General features: G+C 39.6%; 1 protein-coding gene and 1 pseudogene across 5 annotated transcripts in view; both read right to left on the bottom strand.

The window, feature by feature from the left end:
* Positions 1-27,212, bottom strand: part of ADAMTS9 (ADAM metallopeptidase with thrombospondin type 1 motif 9) — a 167,637-nt gene that overhangs the window by 35,887 nt on the left and 104,538 nt on the right. For 3 of the 5 annotated variants that reach the window (XM_028518086.2, XM_036030995.1, XM_028518085.2), the window contains 2 exons: positions 10,997-11,164; positions 3,581-3,754 (listed from right to left, as the gene is read on the bottom strand). In XM_028518086.2, the coding sequence (XP_028373887.1) occupies positions 3,581-3,754; positions 10,997-11,164 (342 nt within the window). The remainder of the gene's footprint in view (positions 1-3,580; positions 3,755-10,996; positions 11,165-27,212) is intronic. The other 2 variants (XM_036030993.1, XM_036030994.1) reach the window with 2 other exon arrangements.
* LOC114501783 lies at positions 25,202-26,612 on the bottom strand (annotated as a pseudogene).

The following is a 27,212-nucleotide window of genomic DNA, read 5'->3' on the forward strand; positions in this document are numbered from 1 at the left end:
ACTATTCTATTAGAAATAAACCCACACACATATGCTGAGATAATTTATGACAAAGGAGCCAAGAATATACAAAGGGGAAAAGATAGTCTCTTCAATAACAGTGTTAGGATAATAGCTACCTGAAAAAGAATCAAATGGGACCCATATCTTACACCATACACAAAAATCAATTCAAAATAGATGAAAGACTTGAACATAACACCTGAAACCCATAAAACTCTTAGGAGAAGACATATGGGTCAGTTTCTTGACATCAATCTTGGCAATGATTTTTTGGATTGACACCCAAACCAAAGGCAACAAAAGCAAAATAAGTAAGTGGACCACATCAGACTAAAAATGGGCAAAGGACCTGAACAGACATTTCTCAAAAGAAGACATACAAAATGGCCAACAGATATATAAAAAGGTGCTCAACATCACAAATCATCAAGGAAATGTAAATCAAAACCAGTATAGATAATGCCTCACACCTGACAGAATGGCTATCATCAAGAAGACAAGAAATAACAAGTGCTGGCCATGATATGGAGAAAAGGGAATCCTTGTGCATCGTTGGTAGGAGTATGAATTGGTGCAGCCATTATGGAAAACAGTATGGGGGTTCCTCAGAAAATTAGAACCAGAGCAACCATATGATGCAGCAATTACACTTCTGGTTATTTATCCAAAGAAAACAGTCACTAATTCAAAAAGATGTATGCACCCCATGTTCATTACAGTAATATTTACCACGGCCAAGATATGGAAGCAACCTAAGTGTCCACTGATGGATAAATAGATACAGAAAATAAGGTCTTCTCTCTCTCAATTATACATATATTATATTCACATATACATATATGAATATAATTCAGCCATTAAAAAAAAGAAATCCTACCATCTGCAACAACATGGATGAAGCTTGAGGGCATTATGGTGATATAAATCAGACAGAGAATGACAAATACTGTATGATATTACTTATACGTAGAATATTTAAAACACCAAACTTACAAATATGGAGAAGCTGGTCAAAATGTAGAAACTTCCTGTTATAAGATAAGTAAGTCCTGGGGATGTAATGTCTAGCATGGTAACTATAGTTGACAATACCATATTGTATATTTAAAATTTGCCAAGAGAGTAGATCTTAAAACTTCTCATCACAAGAAAAACAATTTGTAAGTATGTGAGGTAACCAGGTGAAGTAAGTCAGATGGAAAAGTGCAAGAACCATATGATTTCACTTATATGGTTCACTATAGTTAATAGTATTAGTATTTAGCTATATAGCTATAGTATTTCACTATAGTTAATGGATATTAATTATAACTTACTGTAGTAATTATTTTGTAATATATACAGATATAAAATCATTATATTTTCACCAAAAATGAATACAATACTATGTCAATTATATTCAATAAAACTGGAAAAAAAAGCCCTGGGTGGCGTAGCTCAGTGGATTGAGCGCAGGCTGTGAACCAAAGTGTCACAGGTTCGATTCCCAGTCAGGGCACATGCCTGGGTTGCAGGCCACGGCCCCCAGCAACCCCACATTGATGTTTCTCTCTCTCTCTTTCTCCCTCCCTTCCCTCTCTAAAAATAAATAAATAAAATCTTAAAAAAAAAACTGGAAAAAGTAGAATAGCCACAGTACTTGTATAAAATAATAATTAAAAAGAATACAGTGCAGTATTTCATAATGTTCTAAGAGAATAAATGTAGTATCAAGTCTTGATTCTTCCAATTGCTAGGTATGTGGCATTCGGACAAGTGACATTGGCTCTCTGAACCTGTTTCCTTGACTGAAAAATGGGGTCATAATAATAATGCCCACTTTGTCTAGTGGTTATAAAGATTAAGTCAGGTGGTGAACATAAAGCATTTAGCACCATGCAGGTCACAATTTACCCCTGTTATAAAAACTCTTCCTGGTAGTAAATTTCTGTCTTACTATTCATATCTCCACACCTTTTACAAAATGCACTTTCTTTTTAAAATTTAAACTTATTGGGATAACTTTGGTCGATGACACTATATAGATTTCAGGTGTACAACTTTATAATTTGGCATCTGAACACTGTATTATATGCTTACCACCTGAAGTCTAGCCTCCTTCCATCACCATATTTGACCCCCTTTATCCTCTTCAACCTCCTCACCTCCTTTCTCTCTATTAACCACCATACTGTTGCCTGTGCTTATGAGTTTACTTCTTGCTTGTTTGAATAGTTTGTTGCTTTCAGTTCTATATTCCACATATGAGTGAAATCAAATGGCTCTTGCACTTTTCCACCTGACTTACTTAGCATGACACCCTCAAGATCCAATCATGTTGTCACTGTAACTTACTGTGACAATTATTTTGTGATATACACATATATCAAATCATTATGTTTTCACCAAAAATGAATACAATACTATACATCAATTCAATAAAACTGGAAAAAAGTAGAATTGCACTTTTTCACCTGACTTACTTCACTTAGCATGATACCCTCACAATCCAACCATGTTGTCGCTAGTGGCAGTATTTCATCCCTTTAATGGCTAAGTAGTATTCCATTGTAGACACAGGGTGGGACAAAAGGAGGTTTACAGTTGTGACTATGTAAAATACAGAGTTTATTCTTGTGTTGTTATTTATTAATTATTGTATTATTTATTTGTATTTCATGTGAAACAGTTTATTCTTTTATTATTATTATCCATTAATTATTGTGTTATTTATTTGTATTTCAACTGTAAACGTACTTTTGCCCACCACTCTATATTTACTATACCTTCTTTATCTAGTCATCCATCGAAGGACACTAGGTTGTTTCCGTGTCTAAGCTACTGTGAATAACAGTATGCATCTTCTACTTCATTCCAATATCAATGGACACGGTTCTGCTTCCTAAAGCTCTTTTCTCCCTATTCTACAATTGAATTTTCTGTTCTGGATACAGAGGCTAGCTCCTATTAATGTCTTACCTTTTTAGCCAGACTTTTCCTTGGGGACAGTTAGTATATTCTTTGACAAAACATTAATATTAAACATTAACATTTTCTTTAACCAAACATTAAATGGGAGAAAAACAAGTCTGTCTATTTCTGCATCAACAGAGCAATTCTTCAGATTCCATCATTTTCTTAATGTTGTGAAATACCTCACTAATTAATCAGGGTTTCGGGTGAGGGCCTGTCTCCTACCTGACAGCCAAGGCCTGGGAGGAAGAGGAATACAGTCCCACTGGAGTCTGTCTGCGGCTGTCTGCCACAGAAAAACCAAGTCTAGATACACACGTTTAAAATATCTCATGCATTTCCCCTCCTCCTGTGACAGTTATCTGCATGCATTTGGCCTAACGCCTGTTAAAGTTTCTCTGGAGGCAGCCGGACTAGGAACATTCAAGGACGCAGACAGAGGAATTTTGAAAAAAGGAGGAGCCATCCCAGCCCGGTGGGAGTGAGCTGCCTGCCTCTGACCACAAACCTTGGGAGAGAGCCAGGCTTGTCACTGTGCTTGAAGGCTTCACAGGGGATAGATATGATGATAGCAAGGGGGTTGAGCAAAATGCCTGGCAAGTGCCCACTTCATGGCTCTACTTACTTCTTGCCATTCTTCTGCCCTCCAAGCATATAGAGGACACAGCGGGGCTTGGCAGGTGCGCTCCGACTCTGGTCTGAAGTAGGGGTTGCACTCGGTCTCGCTGCCTACCTTGCGTGTTCCCATCTGACAGCCCACATTTCTCCGCTGCACGCCTTGGCCACAGGACACAGAGCACTAAGAAGACAAGAGTGTGTAAGTGGGAGCTTTGGGTCATTGGGTGTGTGTGTGTGTGTGTGTGTGTGTGTGTGCATGTGTGGTGGGGGGAGCCACAGATCTAGGGAATGCACCCCTAATCCAATGCCTTTCACAGCTATCACAAGGATTTCTAATTTCCAGTGAACAGACCCAAAGTAAGGTCTTAAATCTTCAAACTCACTGCCTATGAGTATTGGTGACTGAGGAAGGTATTCAACTTTCAGGAATCTCTAAAGTTACCAAAATTTTAGGACAATTGAAGAGATTGGGAGAGAGATCATTAGGAAACATTTAGTACAAACTAAAAATAGAGCTGCTATGTGAAATAAAAATCCCAAATAATTTCTATCCTGGAGGATATGAGGCTCTTAGAAATTAGAAGTACAGTACTCTACCAGAATAATTTCTTGGCAGGTTAAGAGTATAGCCCACGGAGAGCAAATCACTGAAGATTTTAGGACCTTGTATGTAGAATTATTTTCTCCAGCCTCTTCCTTTTCTTACTCTTATTTCTGGAGAGAGAGGAATTTTTTCTAAACTATGGAATTCACCAGTATTTTTGTCTGTCTACAACCTTAGTTGACTATATAAGAATAAAAGCTGGCAAGGAAAAAACATTTCCTTAGGCATTATGTTTCAGCTCTCAAAAAATACTGTTAATCAGGCTGAAGCATTTGGTCAACCAAGTTGCAAAACACCATATTAAATCTGCAATTAACTTTCATCTAAATTAATTTTTAAATGTTTTTTTCATTGCTGGATTTTATAATCTCACTTATGGTCAGGCCCAAAATTATACTTTTTATTAAGGCTTTGACAGAAATGAAAGGCACCATTTGATTGAAAAAAAACCCAGTATATTATTACACTTAGCTAGTTAAAAATTTTACCAAGTTCTCCTGATAGCTCAGCCTCCACTAATTTGCCTGGCATTGAGAAAACAAGTTTAACATACATTAAAGCCATATGCATAAGAGGAAGTCTTAATAAAGAATAGAATCATGCTCATTTAAATTAGAAAAAAAAATCTTGTCCAATTAACCTGCAATAGGACTCCTCTCACTCTGAGCTAATGGAAAGGTGGTATCAAGTACACCCACTGAATTCTACTGAATATTAATTTTATTGCCATTTCAGATTTCAAGAACACAGGCAACTTGGGAAATCACATTGTTTCAGATGAGTCTAAGCTAGGCAGGAGCTCAAATGTTCACATGAAAGCCCGCTAAAGAGAGGAAATATTTTGGCGCAACATGGCTATTATTGTTTGGATTTAATTGTATTAATTGGATTTAAGGGGTTTGTGACCCACGAAAAACCAGACTTTTAAAGTCATCATATGCTGGTGGAACCAGGAGTGCCAGGACACAAGTGACTATTTTATCTACAGAGAATGGCCATATAATGTTATGGGTGCCACACGTATAATATTTCCCATTGATTACCCTGGAAATGAATGAATAGTACCATGGGAGGGTTACCACACCAATAACAGAAACATTTAAACACTGGTATCATTAACAAACAACAACCCCCAAATCCTTTGGCTATTTGAATTTGGGGTCTAAAATGTAAAACCCTACATGTCCAGAACAATGTATCCAAATGGCAATACCAAGGAAGAAAAAGAGCAGTTACATAAACAAATTTGTGTTGGGCACAGTGTTGATACATATTCAAGAGCTCACAATGCTTTAATAGCCTAAGGAAAAAAGAAACAACATTAAAGACTTTTAGGCTGCATACTATTCAGGCTGTAAGTCAATGAAAACTCTTTTTAGTGCTATCATTACTGAGTAAATTACATATAGTTGGACGAAGGGAAGGTATTAAGAGCCCTAAGTATGCAACATTTAAAAAATCACTCCGTACAATGTTTGATAATTTTTCAAAAAGGCGAAGACACAGGAAAGTTCAGTTACATAATATATCTTTGTGGCTTCTGATTTTTATTATGTCAAAGCCAGCTTTGAAATAATGCAAAAAAGTTTCAACCTGACTTAAATGCACAACAGGCACAAGCTCTGCCTTTCTGTGCCCTGCATCCACTGTAATCTTTGTTCAAAATGTAATGCACTGCCTCAGCTCCTTGTCTGGGCTCCAGTTTTCCTCCTGTGCTGTCTCAGGGGATGCAACATTTTGCATACACAGCCAGCCAGGCTTGCTTGGTGAATTCTGAGAGATTTGTGCAGAAACCCCATGAATAAAACAGCATCAAAAAAACCTCTGCATAACCCTGGAGGTGGTGATGGTGGTGGTATGTGCACTTGCACGTGCTTAATTCTTCTGGTTTTACTTACTACATCTTTTGGTTAGTTTGTAGAGAAAAAAATTTGAGCAGTCTCTATTAATGTGTTCCCCCCAGCCATCACTCTGCATGTCAGTCTATTTGTGCAGGTTTGAAAGTAGATGTTTTTAGTTCCGAACTACTGATCCGGGAGCTGTTTCATCTCTCTACAGCCCCTGCTGTGCAGAGCTACTATGCAGAACTCACTGACTTGATGCTTATTTACTTCCATAGATAAAAAGAATCTCTGCGGAAGTTCTGATGCTTGGGGAATCATAATATACACTTGAAACCCTGGAAAGAAGTTTAGATACTTTCTTCCAGTATTACTGTGGTCACATTATTTAAAGGAGAGGCTAGCTTGAAAAATAACTATATGAACCAATGATAATAATATCATTGGTAACAACAGAAATAGCAAACTTTTACTTAGCATTTACTATGTACCAGTCTCTAAAAGAGGGTTTCTCAACCTAATAATTCCTTTTTGTTAGAGACTGTGTTGTGCATTACAGGAAGTCTAGCAGCACCACTGGACTCTCCCCACTAGGTGTCAGTTGCATTTCCCTTGCTCTGCCAAGTTGTGGCAACCAAAGCTGTCTCCAGACATAGCCAAATGTCTGAAGGGCTACAAATTCACCCTGGCTGAGAGCTTATCCCCATGCTAAGCATTTTACATAAGATACTTTTTGTATTTTTCAGTAAACTTTTAGGCACATACTCCACAAATATATTAAGCAAAGAACAGAGATAATGACTCTAATTCAATCAAAACTAGAAAAACAAAGTCAAAGTAAATTCTGTCCCAGGCAATGTACTGACTATAGTACTGTGGATACCAGTTTTAAAATATGCTGCTAACAGGATGCAGCCTTCTGTGCAGTGTCAACTAGAGTACAGGTGAGAAGCCTGTATGCAAGCAATTCATCACTAATGCTCATAGTTCAAACACAAACACAGTCATGAGAGCACGTGTATCTATCTTTAAAGCAACTCCATTTTTCCTCACTGACCATATGCATATGATTTCCTTGCTTTCTCAAAAGATGCAAGCTACATATTTGCCATGTTTCTCCCTTAAATACTTGCAGAATACTTCAGAATCTGACACCACAGGTTCTGTTCTCATTGTAGTTAAAACAAAAGCTTTGCCCTGGCTGGTGTAGCTCAGTGGACTGAGTGCCAGCCTGTGGACTGAAAGTTTGCCAGCTTGATTCCTAGTCATGGCACATGCCTGGGTTATGGGGCCAGGTCCTCAGTTGGAGGTGTGTGAGAGGCAACTGGTTGATGTTTCTGTCGCACATGTTTCTCTCCCTTTCTCCTCTCTCCAAAAATAAATAAATAAAAATCTGAAAAGAAAAGGTAAAAGTCCTAACCCCAAATGGCTGGTTGATTCATAATGCAATCTCCAGCTTCTGTTTTGAAGCTGAATTGAAGAGCTTGAAAAAAATGAATTATTTCCCTGAATCGAAGACACCACTGATTGCAAGCACAGCATTGTTTTGTATCAGAAAGATAGAAAAACAAAGGCTATTAATTAAATCATGGCATTCCAATTGAGTTGTAGTCCCATCCTGACCAGTGAGATGATAAAGAGTAAAAAAGACAGTAACTCAGGGTTGATGAATGATCCACTGAATAAATTCATGACTCATAAATTCTAATTTAATCATTTATTGTTTTTGTTCCTGATCTTCACTTTTTAAAAAGGCTTTCTGTTAGGAATAGGATAAGGTAAAAAAAAATGGCACTCTGGAATGCTTTTTATTGTGACAAGACAGAGCTGAGCCAGGAATTTGATGCTGATGTTTGTCTTAAAATTTCATAGGCATCTAACCTTAGTTCTTGATCGAAATCATGTAAACAAATTGAACGTGAACTTTTGAAAAAAAATGCTTTAAAACTATAGTGAGGATGTTTTTCAAGAAAAGCATTTCTTTCTTTGGAGACATTTCCTTTACAATTTCAAGATTTTCAAAAGATGTCGCTTAAATACAACATTTCACTTTAAATCTCAAAATGCCAGTTTTTAGGGAGAGACTATGAAGATTAGTATAGCTGCCCTAGTCTCTTATCCCAATATTCTATATGTCTTATTATCATCAGACATTTTGACATGATGAGAAATTGCACTAATTATTCTTCCTACCTTGAAGAAGAGATGACCGTAAAATAGCTACCAGCAGAAAACAAAGGGACCAGATGTAAAATCTTCTAAATTTGGTGCAAATGGATAATCATTACTCTTGCTTTAATATCACTGCCTTAAGGATATTCCTATTTACTACCAGATCATTAGTAAGCCAATAATCTTTAATCATGCAGACCATCTTTCTCCATCAACCACAGGGTTTGAGTATTTTTAGGTATACTTCTAAATTGCAGAAATTGGATTTTACCTAAGTAGCACCTTGCCTTGCCTGCTTTTATATATAATTCATTTCTGCAAATCAAATCAGGAAATTTTAAAAGCTGGCCACAGACCACAACATAACTATGCTTACTTGTATCTTCTACAAAAGTAACTAGGCTTTTCTAAGCAATTACTTTGAATAGGTATGGTCTTTTGGGGGGAGGCATTCTGAAAATCCTGTTACTTTATGTTTAAATAAAAAAAAAAACCCTCACTCAGAATAACTAAACAACGAAGAGACAGTCAACCTATCAGATACACAGTTCAAAACACTGGTTATCAAGATGCTCCAGGAACTCACTGAGCACTTCAACAGCATAAAAAAGACCCAGGTAGCAATGAAGGTTGCATTGTGTGAAATAAAGAAAAATCTACAGGGAACCAACAGTGAAGGGAAGGAAACTGGGACTCAAGTCAATGGTTTAGAGCAGAAGGAAGAAATAAACATTCAACCAGAACAGAATGAAGCAACAAGCATTAAAAAAAATGAGGAGTGGCTTAGGAACCTCTAGTACATCTTTAAATGTTCCAACACCTGAATCATAGGGGTGCCAGAAGGAGAAGAGGAAAAGCAAGAAAGTGAAAACTTATTTGAAAAAATAATGAAGGAGAACTTCCTCAATATGACAAAGGAAATAGACTTTCAGGAAGTCCAGGAAGCTCAGTGAGTCCCAAAGAAGTTGGACCCAAGGAGGGACATACCAAAGCACATCATAATTACATTAGACAAAATTAAAGAGAGAATCTTAAAAGTAGCGAGAGAAAAGGACAGTATTACCTACAAAGGAGTTCCCATCACTGTCAGCTGATTCCTCAAAAGAAACCTTGCAGGCAAGAAGGGGCTGGAAAGAAGTATTCCAAGACATGAAAGGCAAGACCCTACATCCAAGATTACTCTATCCAGCAAAGCTATAATTTAGAATGGAAGGGCAGATAAAGTGCTTCCCAGATTAGGTCAAGTTAAAGGAGTTCATCATCACCCAGCCCTTATTATATGAAATATGAAATGGACTCATCAAGAAAAAGACGATCAAAACTATGAACGGTAAAATGACAACAAACTCACAGCTATTAACAACCGAACCTAAAAAAACCCAAAAAACAAAAAAAAAACAAAAACAAACTAAGCAAACAACTAGAACAGGAACAGAATCACAGAAATAGAGATCACATGGAGGGTTATCAGTGGGGAAGTGGGAGGCAAAGAGGGGGTGAAAAGGTACAGAGAATAAGTAGCATAAATGGTAGGCAGAAAATAGACAAGGGGAGGTTAATAGTAGAGAAAGTGTAGAAACCAAAGAACTTATATGTACAACCCATGGACATGAACTAAAGGGGGGGAATGTGGGTGGGAGGGGGTGTGTAGGGCAGAAGGGAATAAAGGGGGGAAATGGGACAACTGTAATAGCATAATCATGAGAATATATTTAAAAAATCAGTTAATTGTCACACACACACACAACAACAACAACAACAACAACAACAACAACAACCTACACAGGGTTCAAACCTAATCATCACAGCTTTGTGAGGAAATTTAGACTTCCCATTGAGATCACAGGATACTACTATAAAACTTACTCTGTGTTTACCAATAAAGAGAGAAAGATTCTTTTGACTGTCTTTTTATTGAAAGAATTGGACTTTAAAATAAGCACCATTTTACATGCTGTAAACATAATATTCAGGACAAGATGCAAATAGATAAACTGAAGCTAAGGGACATAAAGAAAAGTAAGAGCATGAAAATCTGCAAGAGGACAAGCTAATTAGTGGTTTCTTAACTAAGGTTAACTGTGGGCATTTACATGAATTGAATCGTTCCCAAAATCAAAGGCCTAGAAGTTGGAGATGATAATAGTCACTTAGAAAGCTATTAAGGGTGACTAGTATGAAGCACTGCCTTAAAATTGTATCCCTCAAGGAAACCAAAGGAGGATCTACCTCTGGCTGGACACAGAAGCTTTGAGGATTAAATTAAAACAAAGACAGAAACAAACGTGATCAATATCATAAAAGCCTTGAGAGGATCAGAGTCCTCTGCAGGAGAATGATGCTGAGAAGTGAAATATAGCTGGGAGGTATCAGGGACACTGATGCCAGCTCAGAGCACTAAGAAAAATTCCCATTTCTAGAGGAATTTTCTATGAGTCATGTAGAAATGAAGGATTCTCAGTTCCTTCGCATGTTAATACAGATGCCCAATGCTTCTATGGGCCTTAGGTATCAAGATGTAGGCCTCTGGAAAAATCAATCTAGAGGCTGCCAACGTTGAACCTAATTTTTTAAAAATTGATTCTAAAGAGTATCTGTGTGGTTGGTTCTTCACTGTGCCACGACTGAGAGCACTTGCCCAAGATTCTGCAGCTAGTAAGTATCCTCACATAAAGATTCTTCCCTCCCAGTCCCCAAGCTCCCCTCTGAAAAACCAAAACAAGGCACAGGAACACAAACCAACAGGCTGGTCTCAGTCACAGGCCCGAAGGTAAGGAAGCAGTCGTAGAGGAGAAGCATTGCTCACCTGACTCCAGGCGCCAGCCTTCCATTTGGGGCATCTTCCTCCTCGGCACTTTCTGTGCCCATTTGGCTTAGCAAGGTGTTTACAGTAATCACTTTCTAAATGGCTTCCATCTTTTGCCATGCAGTAAACATTTCGTTGTTTATGCCCTCGACCACAAGAGACAGAACACTGAAATATAAAGCAATGGCAAGGTTGTTGTTGTTTTTTTTTTTAAATCACATGGAGTTTGATAAAAACGTGTGTCGTGAGATGTTAAGATCATGCCTAACAAGAGTTACCATCCCCCCCATTTCTAGTGCCATTTTGGATAACATCTCAAGGCACAACCTGGAAGGAAAGTAGCATCGGGGGGAAAAATGTCCACAGCATTGTGGCAGCAATCCTGTGTACTGTTTTGGGTCAGAGTGGGCAAATCTGGATAATTTAGGCCAGGAATGAAGCCCACAGATCTGAAATTGCCATGCAATTCTGATTTAAAGAATTCATCTTACTATGAATAAGGACTTCTTTTCATTTCTCATTTCATGCAGTCTCTGACCAAGATATCTCTTCAACAGAATGCCTCATGAGTCACTGATTTGAATAAAGTTGCATTTCCAAAATACAACTATGTCCAGTTTCCTAATTAAATGATGTAAGGGAGCTCTTCACCATTTTTCAGAGAATGAACTCTCAATTTTGGGAGTGAGGCATTACCTTTCAACTTTGCCTGCAGGTTCACTGAACTGTTTTAAATGTGACCTTGTCTGACCACATCTAAGCAATTTGACTCTGATTTCAGATTAGGTTTCTCAAAAAGGTTTAAGAATCAAAGTGCCCAGGAAGTCAAGACAAAAATTTGATATGACAGCTTCTTGTAGAACAGGCAACAGGCTGCCCCAGTGAGTGCCCGAGACATTCAACTTTCATTGCCTCATTAGCAATTATAGGAGTCATTACTACTTGGCTTATAAGCTTGCTGGCTCAGGTTTTCAAGACACATTATTTCCCAATATAACGTTTTTGCTTTCCAGAGGGAAATGAGTTTAAGAATGAAGGAAAATGTGAAAATGCAATGAAAACATATTTCAAGTGCCATTTCCTTCTATTTAATATTTCTTATTCCCTCCACTAACTTTGTGACTTTGTTAACTTAAATCACTAAAGTGCCCTTTTATGCCTCATAGATAAATAGCACTATGTAAAACATGTAGCCTCATATCAATTCAACCACCATCACTAACCAAGCATGCTCAAAGTTATACCATTCATAAACTTGCCAGACATGTTTTTGTAGTAAACACAAACCATTATAAAAATTTTAGTAGTAGCTGATAGATTTAAAATATGTATCTTAACAGGCATGACTATAACTTTTTATTTTAAGAGATAGTTGCATTGCTGTTTTGATTTGGGCTCTCATCTTCTGAGTATTATAATTTGGCACAGTCATTCTGGAAACCTTAATAGAGTAGACAGTGTGGAAGGAAAGAGCCCACTTTGAATACCTATACCAAAACTAAAATATCCATAATTCAACCTACAGTGTTCTAAAGTGTCTTAGGAATTTGGGATATAATTCTAGAAGGCTCTTAGGATGAAGTTCCTAGAAATCTTCCTATAAACCAGTGATCTAATGACTTGCACACAGGTATTCCCTGTTATTAGTAACTGAGTTTAATATTTAAAAATGTTACTTTGATAAGAAAATACCACAAGTGCACTATTAGAATTTGGGGGGGTGAATTCATCTGTTTATTCAACATTTATTAAGCACATACTAAATTCTATGAATTACACAATGCATTGGAAATATAGTGATGAACAAAACTGATAATATAATTCCTGTCTTCATAGAAACTTATAGACTAGTGAGGGGGAACAGCATTAATCAAGTGATGACAAAAATAAATGCTTATTAATTGAGCTGAGTATTATAAAAGAAACAATCTGGAGTGGTTAGAAGAAGGCTCCCTGAGACATTCCCTGGGACCAGAGCATGCAGAACTCACAGATCGTAACAATGTATTTGGATTTTATTCTGCATGCAATGGGAAATCACTGAAGAGTTTTTAAGTCAGGGTAACACATGGTCTCATTTTTGTTAAAAAATTCTACCTTGACTGCTGAGTGAATGATGGGCTGGAATATAAGTGTGACTGAAAACAAGAAAACTGCTCAGGAAGCTATTGCATTTATCCAGACAAGAAGTGATAGTGGTTAGATTAGGGTGCAGCACTAGAGTGGGGGGTTGGTGGATTTAAGACATTTTTTTTTTTAAACTAGAAATGATAGTACCTGATGGATCAGCTGTGGGGTGGAGGAAGGAAAGCAGAGTCAAGTATGATTTCCAAATTTCTGGTATAGGCAACTGGATAGATAAATGACAATTATGGAGATAGGGGAAACAACATTGGGAGTCAAAGATATATTTATTTGTAGACAATAAGATGGGCTTAAAGGAGACAGATTCATGGATAGGAACATTTGGTTTATTAGTGTGAAGACACAGATATAGCTGTCTTAGAGTAATCATATGAACATAGATAAATTTAAAGCAAGTCTATGCTTAGGGATAGTCATTTCAACATAGAAATAGTACAAACTGTCCCTTAATATCGAGAGGAAGCAGGGAGTCAATAGAGATACTGATTTAATAATCTAAATCAGTGGTCATTGGAAGAGACAGTCTAAAAGTAGTCAGCAATCTTCAGAGGCAGAATTAGAAAGGGCACAGCTGGCTCACATTACTTATATGCCAGGCACTTCTCTAAGATTTGGAATGCATTATCTCATTTAATCACTCCAATAACCATAGAGATAACTGTCAGGAATAGTAACAGCACAATGAACACAGTTAAATTACCGACATCACTGACAATTCATCTGAGGTGCAGCCAACACCTTATTGCCCATGAAATGAAGATGAGTGAAGAAATTTCTAACCATGTTGATTTAAAGACTGTATATGAGCTGGATTAGCCGGGTCTCACCCATTCCTATTTACATTTTTCTTGTTTGGGGCCTCAATGTAACTGACTTGGAAAAAGAACTCAATATTTTGGCAGGACTCACTGCACATATTATTTGCCTACAATTGTTAGGATCTAAAAGCAATTAAAAATTTCTCCAGGTATCCAATCTAATAGAAAACTCTTTTCATTTTGTGCTAACTTACCAGTAAAGAAAAGCAGCTGCTCATGGAAATTTTCATATCCAACAGTTCATTGGGTTATGACCCAATTATGACTTCATAAAAAAGCTATGACTTTGATAATCAAATAAACACAAGTTTTGGCTCTATATTCTGAGGGAAATTTCCATGTGATCATTTCTAGTCTTTTTCCGGGCACTGACTTTTGCATTGCCATACATCACTGAGAGAATAGTTACATGTAGTGTGTCACCTAGTACATGTTATTTATTGGCTACATATCTGAGCATTCTTGCTCTGGAAAAATTTAATTCCTTGACTTTGCAGCTAAAATAGCTTCCTGGTTTGCCAATAGAAATGTGACTTTTATTTTTCCTCTGAGAAAACAACCTAAGTTGTTTAGGAGAATGATTTCCCCATCCTCAACTTGGAGCAAGACTCCCTCCCAAATAATGTAATCTCTGCTTGTTACTTAGAAATACCAAGGTCTGCATCTCAGATGCTTGATCTCTCAAGCTTGTGTTTCTGTGACGTCTTTCGAAGGGGATGTTTAATGTGGAGCTTTGTTCAGGTGTTGCTTTACCACTTGTTACAATCTAAGGTCTACAAGTTTGAAATCCTTGCATTTTAGTTTCTCTGGGGAAAACACATCTCAAGACATGGGCAGTCTGCTTGTAACCGCTACAGAAGGCATGCGCCTTCTGAGTGGTAGCTCCAGTGTGGATCTGGTGTGCTGTCCCTGGCCTTTCACTTATATTGAGGGGCATAATCTCTCAGTCCTCAAAAAGTCAAAAACAAACAAATAAACAAACAAACAAACAAACAACCCCAGTGTGTCTGCCTGGAAGAGATAGGCTGAAGACCTAAAGACAATGAGACCCCTGAGGTTGCTGAGAACCTGAACATCCAAATGAAGACAGAGGATTACCACAGAACTGGTAAGGACTACATAGGAGGAATAACAAGGGGAGGGTGGAGGTCAGGGATGCATACAGAATCTGGCTAGAAGGAAGCTTCTTGAAGGGGCTGAAATATGGTGGGTGGAGTGTAAACCAGGATTGCTGGGTTACAGCAGATGCCTCCTAAATGTGGGTTAATACACGGTCATGGTCCAGGAGGATGGCCCTTGCTGTGTCTGGGCACAGTTTTGTATATCTAGGTGATTCTCATCTCCAGGTGATCTAGATACATGAGATTCTGTATACATGAAATGTGTCTCAGAGGATGATGATCAGTTAGTCCATATTTCCAAGCACAGGACTGGCTGACAGCAAGGTAGAAATCAGGAAGCACTGAGAAGCCAAAAGAAAGGTTATACACCAGAGCCATTAAGTCAAGACTCTCCTAATCTAAGGATTTTTGACAACTGGACAGCTAACCATCACTACAAGACTGGTGGACAAGGTTCAGTTTTGAGACAAGGAACCTTGCTATTTATTATTCAAGGCCTTTCTCTGTGATGCTCTAAAATATGATGATAACCTCTAAATCATTTCATTTAAAATGTTCAGTTGTGTCTTTTCATAACAACAACCAGCTCCTCTTGATTCTACTCTCATTTTAACTTTGTTTAACAAAACATAAAGTCAGCCTCATTTGGAAAGTATGCTATCAAAAATGATGCAACTTTTGCACCCACAGTTCAGGCCGCCTTTGCTAATTACAGGCTGAACAAAGTGAGTGCTGTGTGAGTATCACACTGTCTGGAAAGGTAAAGACATACCAGCCTGTACCTACTGCTACACTGAAAAAAGAAAGTGAGCACAAGGATATAGATTTAGGGATCAAAGTTTCAAATACTAATCAATGCAAGGCCTGGAAAACCACATGGCCTTGTCATATAGCAAAAAGCTAGCAGCAACTCACACAGGTTTACTTACTGCCTTCCACACTGCAGGCAGTCAGCACATATGCATGGAAACAAATGAATCCATGACACCTGTAGCCATCACAGAAGTGTACTATAAGTGAAATGCCACATTTTCCTAAAGGTCACAAAGATAAAACCACCTAGAATCTGAACCACAGTGCTAATGCTGAACTGATCTGGCATAAGCTATTTAGTTGCAGAAAGGCACCCCCAAGAGCATTCTTTCCATTGGAGCACAACTATTAGAAATCATACTAGACACCGTCTATTGAACACTCACCATGAGTGGGAAACGGGGCTGAAGGTCAACTTTGTGGCTCAGGCACTGCTAGGGCTCCTTTTCACAGATAAGGAAACTGAGGATTAAAGGGGTGACATCACTTGCCTAGGCTCACAGATAGGGTTAGGCTTCAAACCCAGTACTTCTGCTTCCTCAGCCACCGTTTTCTTTCTCATGTTCTACTGAAGAAAGGGTCTAGTTAAGAAAACAGGCTGCTCACCTCTGCTTACCCATGGTAGCAACAGAAAGCAAGGATCTCAGAGCAGTATTTCTGAAGACTATTTTAGAGACTTCTGATTCCTTGGTCTCCCAAGAAAAGAGTAGCTATGCAATATTAGTATTTTGACTTTAATATGTTCTCCACCACATCATTAGCACTCTGGAAGAAAGGCACTATGAAAAGCAATTATATAATCACATCAGTAAAGGGCCACATTTCCCTTTGCCAAAGCTACACCCTGATTTTCTCTTGGTTGTTTTTTAAGGGTTTGTCCTCCCTCTGGGGTGTGCCCGATACCACATGGTAAATGACTGTTTTCTATCACTGGTGAAGGACTCTTTGTGTGGTCATGAATGGAAGGTTGCAGGTTGTAAATTCTGGCCTGCTGAATCACCAAGGACTATTCTCTCAAATGTCTGAGCTATACAGCATATCAAATATTATTCAGTGCCTCTATTTATTTTACAAATTCAGCACTAGAGAAAAGGAGACACGGCATCCTCACAGTGAGGGAGGAGTACATGGAGGCTCAGGACTAGCACACAACACTATTTACTGCCCATCACACTAGGGATTTGTGGTCCGTTCCAGAGTCCTGCATATGTTGCTCAGGAACCACAGCTAACCAGACAACTGATTCTTCCTGTTCCAAGTCAGAGATGCTCACAGAGAGCTAGCAGGATGGACAGGGACTAGAGAGGCAGGCACAGTTTCTGTACCTTTGGCTTTGACATACAGTAAACACCAGCACGAACAAGAGTTAGTACAACCACCTCTTGTTTTGAGGTACCAGTTAAGAACAAATTCCAAGGGGTGCGTGTGCATGCATGAGCACAAGAAATGACAGCTCACTGTCTTCACCTTGCTCTGAGACGCACCATCTCAAGGCATAGGTTTAGAGTCAGAACTAAGCTGGAGTGCCATCTTCTATTTTATGCTGGTGCCATTTGGGACAGGTGACTTAACCTTTCTCAGTTGAGGTTTGTTCTCTGTAAGATGGAGACAACAGTATTATCTATATTCAGTAAAGTTGTGCACAATTAGTGAGTCAGTGCATGCAGACAAACCTCTGTGTGTTTTGGCTGAACACTATAAAAATCAAAACACATTCACCATTACCAAACTAAATCTTCTATTTAGTGGAGTCTTTTAGACTACCTCCTAACATGCTGTTAAAAAAGTGAGCATCTTTTAAAAAGTATGTGTTAACTAGTGGAACCTAAGATTAACATTCTAACTCAGGAATTTGCTGGGTGAAGGAGGGGCTTAATCTGGCAAAATCTCACCTAAGGGCATGGGTGAGAGCTCCCCTTTCCCAAGGTCACAGAGAAGCACACAGAGCAGGCATAAATGTTGAAATGCCTTCTCTGTTGCTGTGCCTTGCCACTCATACAGCCGTCCCTCACTCACACAGTCTCTTCTAACCACAGAAGACAGGAACAAGTGAGGGAAAGAAAGACCACTTCTGAATGCCACATCTCTTTTCTGCTCCATGATTTCCTGATCACACTTACTATCTCAAAAGCTACTTCTGTTTCTCATGTGTTTTGATTAAGTTTTTCTTAAAAATGTCCTGAAACACAGACTCAACATCAGTGATCATCATTACTGAATACATATCCACTCACTTCCCTGCTCTGGTCACAGTTCTTTGTCAAAAAACATCTTATTGGTAGGTATGACACATCTAGGGATTTTTTTATATGGTCTCTCACAACACAAGAATGGCTCTGAATAGGGGCATCGGGGAACCAAAATGACTTAGGCAAAAGGAGAGAAAGCTTTGCCAGGAACAAGGGCTATTACCTTAGGGTGTAAGGCTAGTGCTGACAGGCCTGCTTGATGGCTGTTGATGTCCAGGACCACCATGGCACTTATTACCATGAAAAGGAGCTGAGAAAGCATAAGACTGGCAGGGAACACCATGGTCGAAAGCAGATGCAGAGTCATAGTCTTCCAGCTGGAGCAGGTATTAGGCCACCGTCCCATCCCCATTGCCCTGACACCCCCAGCCTTTGCAGTGCTACAAAGGTCTAAGACTGCAAGAGAAAAGGCACTAAGATCCACATGCCAGCATTTGGCACACACTTGAAGGCTGCTGTCAATACTATAGACAACTAGGTGTCCCTGCATGTGCCTCCTTAGGGCAACGACAGTGCCAGGCAAATTGGGGGAGACAGGGAGAGGTGTGTGCTTGTGCCCACCACCTGTCATTACCCCCAAGAATTATGAGGCACAGCTGCCCCCTCCCAACCTCAAAATAAAGTAAATTTATACAGGGAGGGGGATAAATTGTAACATTAAATATAGTAGTATATGAGATTATCTATGCAGGTTGTGAAACTCAAATTGGGGTTATTTTTGTTCTGCAAGAATATAAATGTTATAGCTTTTCTACTTACAAAGATAGAAAACAGAAACCAAGCAAATCTGCACCAGCAGCATATTGTGGATTCGATTGTGGCTACATCCAGTGGTGACACCAGAACTTGAGCCATCTTATATCTCCAGGCCCTGTTACCCCTGCCATGCCCTCCAATTCCCCATTCCCAAGCACATCGACTCTTTTTATACAACTTCTTTTCCCTTTCAGTGTCATACATGATGATTATTTGTAACTGACTTCAGCAAAATAATGATATTGGCATTTTTCAGGAAACAGGTGAAGATGGTACAAAGACCCATGCTCTGTGCTTGCCACAGGATTATCTCTGAAGGTAGTTTGGAAGACAGGGAGGGTAGTGGGTGATATATCTGTTCCAGGATCCTCATTCTCAGCTGTTGCAAAGGTAACTGAAGAAGTGTCTGAGTAAGTAATAGATGGAAAAGCTGTGGCCAATGAGAATGGTGACCAAAGTTTCTTGGTACTCTGAAGGTGGACTGTGATTGAAGGCCTAGGTAGGAGGGTTCAAGTCTCCCTGGAGATGTCATTCTGCTAGAAGATGACTGCACTCAGAAATACCCACTTGTGACTTGTGCTACTGTCACACGCATCCAGGAAGCTTAAGTCACCTTTGGGAATGCTTCTATAGGAAAGCAATCCATGTAGGTGGTCTCTGGACTTTCACGTACCTAACCAATGTCCAGCCCTTGAATCACTTCCTCCTGTAAAAGAGCTAATCTATGTTTCATTTAGTAATTTAAAAGATACCAGGACAGAGTTCATTTAATTACATTTTCCAGTTTTGCTTTTTCTGTCTGCCTAGCCCTTCCTCCACTAATCTGGTGTGAAAAGGATATCTTTACATGCCAACACATGAAGCATCTTAACACAGAAAAATTTACAGCTTTTTTTGGAAAGTAGTTAATGTGATCAATTTGCTTTTGGGTAGATATTAATCCCACCTTAGAACTCAGATATGCATATATATCTGAGTTTGTATCCAGAGAAATATATCTCAGCAGGAGGGGAAGGTCCTTTTAAGCATTATTAAATTAGATGCTCATCCTCCAACTTTGCATTGCTGTACTGAGAGTTCAGATAAGACCAAGTCACTGTCAATATGCACTATTCAAGTTCTTTGTGGCTTTTCTTGTCTCCTCCTCCTGCTTATCTCTTGGTAAAGAAATGGCTCAAAAGTACCACTATGAAAGAATGAGTAGAAAAAATAGAAACTAGCTAAAGTGTAAGTGGCTCAAAACATGAAAGACTTAGCATTAGAAGTGGCTAAAATTATGTTTGATGGTTTTATGTGAGTTTAAATTATTCCTATACTACTCTGTGATTTATTCAAATGGAAATACAAGGGTTTAGGCAGAAGAAGGTGGTAGTTATAAACTTGGTTTTGGAATCAATCAGACCTGGTTTTACCAGTACTCTCTTTTACTTTGTGCAAGATGCTTAACCAAACAAGTATTTCTTTCCAATTTTGTTCAGTTAGAGGTATGAAATGATGGTTAATAAGCATCTCAAACTAAACATGTTCAGAACAGAAGTCCTGGTCTTCCTCTGCAACTCTGTTCTTCCTGCAGCCTTCCCCATTTCCATCAATGGAAACTGCACCCTCCCACTTGTCCAGTGCACAGCACTTGGAGTCATTCCAACTCCCTTCTCTTGTTCCCCATATCTGAGTGCTCAGCTGATCCTTCAGCAGTGCCTTAAAAATACATCAGACTCTCATCACTTTCACCACTTCCACTGTGAACATTCTCATCTGAGTTACTGCAGTGGTTTCCTAATGGTCTCTCTGCTCCTATATTTGTTCCTCCTCTAGCTACTTCTAAATTCAGAAGCCAGAATCATTCTTTTAAAACAAACTCATGTTCCTACTCAATGCCCCTCTTCCCTCAATAGCTTCCTACTTCACTGAGCATAAGCAAAACCCCCTCCAATGTTCTAACCTCCTGTGGCATACCTCCACATTCCTCTTCCACAACTGCATCTCTATTTCATATTCCACCCCATCCCCTCTCTCATAGTCATACTGACCTCCTTGCTATCACCAAGATATGCATGGTGTACTCCTGTCTCCAGGTCTGACCCTGGAATACTCTTCTCCCAAAGATTTTCCCAAATCTTTGCTCAAATGTCAGCTTCCAAGTGGAGACTTGCCCGATGTCCTTCAAATTACAGTTTCTCCCTCCTCTTCCTTGCTATTTCTAGTCCTCTTCTCTAATTTAGTTCTATCTATGCCACTAATCACTTTCACAATATATAGCTTACCCTTTCTTTCTTGTTTGTTATTTATAGGTTATCTCCCCAATCCCAACAGAATATAAGCTCAGTGAGTTCAAGGATTTTTGTGTTTTGTTTGCTGCTACATCCTCAGCAGCTAGAGCAGTGCTGGCTTATAGAAAATACTCAAATACTTGTGGGATACACAAATGAATGCATGAATCAGTGAATGAATGTATCTAATATAATCTAGAAGCACTTACATCACAAGAATTTTTAAGGATTGAGTGAACATTCTGCACAATGCTCAGCTCACTATACAGAACAAATAAATAACTATTGCTCTTTCCTATTACCTGTGTCTATTCAGTCCAAAACCAGCTAAGCATTCTTATGGTTTCATACTTAATTTATGGTTACTGAACTAAATACTGCACTGGGGACATCTAAAAGAAAGTTTATCTGAGAATGTGATATAAGATAACAGATGACAAGCAGCAGCAGGCAGGAGCTTGGAATGCTACATTGCCCTGCAAAGCAAAGACTGACACGAAAACTTTGGCTCTGAGCCACGGACACCACCACATACCCTGAGTGTCACATAACATTTCTCTTCCCCAAAGATGTCACCCTAGAATGATACCTTTGACAGGTAGGAAAATGTAGATATACAGAGACTTAAAATAGACTACAAAGAAATGTAATAGACAAGAATGGATTCTATCTAGGCCAGGTATTATCTATTTCCATTCCAGCGGGAAACATCTGTAAGCAGAAAACTGAAAACTCATACTTTTGTTCCAAAACATTGTGTCAAAATGTTCTGATTTTTTAAAGTTTTCTTTCATTTAGAAAAAGGCCTTAAAATTATGATATCCAGGACTACAAAACCAGCATGAGTCCTGAGATTTTGATAGAAATGAATCATTGCTACTACCTGTACACTCTCTACAAACTAGCCACTACAAGCCTCTCTTTTAAGGGGATAATTGCTACCTAAATACTAGGATCAGGCCATGTCTAGAAAGATCTAGTTTTCTCTTTGTAAAAAAACCTTTAAAGATTTTCAGAGAGAGAGAAAAGCGGGGGGAAGAGAAACATCCACTTACTTATGCATTCATTGGTTGATTCTTGTATGTGCCCTGACTGTGGATCAATCCTGCCCACTTGGCATACTGGGATGATGCTCTAACCACCAGAGCTACCTGGCCAAGGCAAGAACTAGTTTTCTTAGCCCCGCAGACCACTCTGTGCAAATGTATGGAATAGCATGTCATGCTATTCTAGGGAGCTGTAAATGTCCAAAATGTCCAGGGAGAAGCAACCCTTTTCAGAGCTCTGGTCTGGGAACTCTGGGTAAGCAAGCCCAATTTCTGAGTTCCTTTAAAAATCATGCAAAACAAAGTGCAGTGTTATTAAAATTGTTTTATTCAAAATTGTAACTATTTAGCTACCTCCCACTTTTGATAACTAAAATAAACAAAACCAGAGGCCTGGCTAAAAACCCGTGGGAAATATTCAGATCCTAAGGACTAAGCATCTATGGCTTTTAAAATGCAGAGGAGCACTAAACTGGTTTCCACTTGGACAAGAGACTGTTTCTTTTATGTGTCACATATCAAAAATCAGTATTTCTAAAAGCTTTGAAAGCCTTACCAGAAAGGAAGTAGGAAAACATGGGGATTGGGGGTCAGTCACATCTGGAATCCAAGAATTACTGATTATAAGATGTTGGGAAACTTGCTTGGCCTCCCTGCAGCTCAGTTTTCCTACCTGAATAATAAGATCCATTTTGCAAGGATTACGCGAGGATTAACAGTAATGCGTATAAAGTACCAACCCAGGGCTTGGCTCATAGCAGATGCTCAGTAAATGGGGGCCTTTGTTATTGTTACTCCACATCCAGTCAAATCTATCTGGTCAGCTTCAGATGGGCACCTTTGTGTGCCACGTCAAGAAATGTAAGACTGGTTATCATTTGGTGACTGTGATATGGAGAAGCTCATTATTTTGAGAAGTGAGCTTTTCAGTGGTAGCTGTGTCTTATTTAGCTGTCACTTATTTATTTATTAAAGATTTGCACATGTCCAATTTATAACCTAGAAATCACTGGTAAGTTTATAATTAGGTAAAAGGCAAAATTCAATTTCTAATTTTATTTATTTATTCATTCATTCATTCATGCATTCATTTATTTCCTCCCTGGGGGATAGGTTTTTACTGATTTTAGAGAGACAGACAGAGAAACATCGATAGGTTGCCTCCTGTATGTACCCCAGGCAGGGATTCAACCCACAACCTAGGTATGTGCCCTGACTGGGAATCAAACCTGGAACATTTTTGGTGTACAGTACCACCTGAACCACCAGGCCAGGGATCAATTCCTAATTTTAAAGGGTTTTTTACGTAGTCCACTAGTAATTTAAGGTTCCAGTTAATTCTGGAAGGTGGCACCTACTTGCTTGGTGAAGAACCAAGACCTCTTATACACTGGGCACCAGTGTGCATCTCTTCTTTTAATAAAAATTTCTGTGGTCTTCCATCAAATAAAGTTTAAACATTGTCAGAAAGGTCCAATATTTCATTAGAGCTTAGGTCCTATCATAAAATTTCTGAGGTTGATGACAGTGTCTTGGGTTCATTTTGCTTCCTTTTCCTCTACTGATAGATTTCTTCCCCAGTCTCAATACTTTGGAGTCACTACCAGGTTTTATGGCCATCGTTAGTGATGTTTTTGAAGGAGAAGAGCTGAGATTGATTTTCCTTCTAGGCCCAGGAGATGTATCACCTAAATGTTCCCTGACCCACCAGTCTTAGAATTGTGCCTGTTATTGAGTCTATATATGTGTGTCTGTGTGGTATGGGATGATTTGGAAAATGAAAAAGGGAGATGTGGAGAGGCAGAACTTCAGAAACTTTCTTCCTCAGAAGTTCATGTACAGAAAAGCCAAATTAATGCTACACATAGGGAAATGCAGACCATTTATGTATGGATTCCTCTGATGGGTTCAAAACAAAACAAAACAACAAACAGGTGGGGAAATAACTAAGGACAAAAGATGATGTAGTGATTTATATTCCCCAAGAGGAGGAAGGAAACAAGTTTACAATCTCAAAGACCCTCTGACTTAAAAAATAGGGATTGTTATCAAACATATTTGGGAAATGCTGCAGACTATCATGAGAATGTGAGCAGGAAATTTCTTCTGTAAGAAGTCCATAAAATTATGGGAGTTGGGGTGATATTATTGCCAAGGGGACATTTGGCAATGCCTGAAGACATTTTTGGTCATCACAATGAAGAGGATATGCTATTGGCATCCATGCTACAGTGCACAAACCAGCCCCACAACTGAGAATTACTTAGTCCCAAATGTCAATAGTACTGAGGTTAAGAAACCCTGCTTCATATCTGTTTACAAGCCATGGAATACTTTCTGTACCACCCACTATCTTAGTCCTCAATCAGAAACCCAGTCTGCTGTTTCTTAGATAAAAGGTGAACTAGGATTAATCCCACTCTTAAAAAAATAACCCTCCCCATCTAAATATTCAACTTTTGATACCAGTTTCTAGATATAGTTGGGCCACTGCATATGTGCTGATTCTATCGTGGATGAGGGAGGTACTGTTTGAAATATAAAATCGAAAAAAAAATGTGTACATGTGAACTATCCATGTTATCAGAATGATCCAAATGTATAACATGTTGGAGTAACCCTGGTTTTCTTAGAGATGTCCATTCTCATGTTATGTCTTTCTTTCCAAAGTTGGTCACTCCTATTAATGTTGCCATGCAGAGTGCCTATGGGTCACCCTGGGTACACTTGCATGTCTTTACAACTCCCCTCCTTCCTCCAAAAACAGAATGAGTGACACTGCTTGTTGGTTTGCAAATTCAGTCTAGTGAGATGAGTTGGAGACTCTGACATTTCAGCTTATCCTTGAGAATCTCTGACCGACTTTGATGGCTTCCTGGGATCCCACACATAATATTTTATGGAAAAATTTAACTCTCCAGAGAGAAGTGCTTTCTAACAGCTAACCAATGCCATTCCACAGGGCTTGTGACTGTGCCTTCAACTTTGACTTTTGACTAGATGTCTCCACAGAGTTTCTCAATCTTGGCACTATTTCAGCATTTTGGGTGAGATAATTCATTGTTGTTGAGGGCTATGCTCTGTATGTAAAATGCTCAGCAACATCCCTGGTTTCTTTTCTTTTTTTTTGCACTATCAAAATGCTTTAATGGTGGTGCCTATACAGCATGTGATGTCAAGACAGGCAGGAGAGCAGGTACACACAGTGAGACAGAGCTCTCAGAGGGCAGGTTGTGAGTGAATGAGGAGTTTTCATAGCTTTCACACTTTCCTGGGTACTAGACAGCTCTAGGCCACCTCCTCTTCTCCTTCCTCCTCAAACTCACCCTCCTCCTCAGCCATGGCATCCTAGTACAACAAGATAGCTGCTACTTTTATTCTGGATATTAAGCATTTGCTTGTCTACCTCCTTTGTGGGCATGCGACCTCTGACAACAGCTGCCATTGCCAGGTAGCACAGCAGGGTGCAGGTTGCAGTCAGCCATCATGTTCTTAGCATCAAATATCTGCTGGGTGATCTCAGGGAGCATCAGGGCCCAGTACTACTGGCTGCCCTGGCTGGTGAGCAGGTGGTAAAGCTGGGCATGAAGAAGTGCAGGTGAGGGAAAGGCATCATGTTGACAGCCAGCATTGAGCTGGCCAGGAAAGTATAGGCAGGTGGTAACCCCACTCATGGTGGCTGACACCAAGTGGTTCAGGTCATCATAGATGGGTGTGATCAGCTTTAGGGTTCTGAAGCAGATGTCATACAGGGCCTTGCTGTCGATGCAGTAGGTCTCGTCTGTATTCTCCACCAGCTGGTGGACTGAGAGGGTGGCACTGTAGGGTGGCGTTGTAGGGCTGCATCATGGTATCTGACACCTTGGGCAAGAGCACCACACTGAAGGTGTTCATGATCTTGTCTGGGTGCTCCTCCCTGACCTTGCTGATGAGGAGGGTGCCCATCGCAGACCCAGCCCTGCCCCCAACCCAAGGAGTGGGTTTGGTGGAATCCCTGCAGGAAGTCACAGCTCTTGGCTTCCTTCCTCACGACTCCAGCACCATACAGACAAGTTCCATATCTTTCCTGTAGTGCCCCTTGGCCCAGTTGCTCCTGGCACCACTCTGACCAAAGACAAAGTTGTCCAGCCTTAAGATTAAAGGGCCCCAAGTGCACAGAGTCCAGTGTGCCCTGCTCCAGGTTCATGAGCATGGGGACGTGGTCATAAACTTGCCACCAGTGGCCTCACTGCAGTACACATTGATTTGCTCCAGCTGCAGGTTGCTGTCCCCGTGGTAAGTGCTAGTAGGGTGGATGTCAAACTCATCCCTTATCACCTCCCAGAACTTAGCACTGATCTCACTGCCACCCTGGCTGGCCCAAAGGTACACAATCTTCCTCATGGCAGCGGTGGAGGCAAGTGTGAAAAGATGAAGCAAGAACCCACTAGTGGCACACAGAATGCTCCACATCCCTGGTTTGTAATCACTAGAGACCAGCAGCATCCAGAACTCACTTGTGACAACTAACAATATCTCCAGACATTGCCCAGTGTCCAGCTGGGGTGGGAATGAGGGTAAAAATTGCTTCCAGTTGAGAATCACTGAATTATCCCAAGGCTTTGAGAAAGTCCTTTAACAAGCTCTCAAAACTGAATTGATTTTAATTGACAGGGCAAGGCACACAGAGCCTCTTTGTGAATGGCGTGCTGAACATCAATCCAACAAGGTCAAGATCTTATGCTCGAAAGGTCAGGAAGCGCTGATCTATAGAGAAAATGACCTGTACAACGTGAAATCAATTCCCACGTATAGCTACAAAGATGCTAACTACCATGAACAAACATGATCTTTTGCACAGCACTTCCTCCCCAACATTTTCCATGACCTGTTGTTGCTAAGGGGACCTGGATGGTTCATGTCCAATTAAGAGACAACCAATGAGGAGAAAGTAGGTTTCTTAATTGCATTAAGAAAAGGCAAATTGCAATGCAGGAATAGGTGAGTTGGTTGGAGAGG

Source organism: Phyllostomus discolor, chromosome 7, assembly GCF_004126475.2.
Source record: "Phyllostomus discolor isolate MPI-MPIP mPhyDis1 chromosome 7, mPhyDis1.pri.v3, whole genome shotgun sequence".
Classification (NCBI taxonomy): Eukaryota; Metazoa; Chordata; class Mammalia; order Chiroptera; family Phyllostomidae; genus Phyllostomus; species Phyllostomus discolor.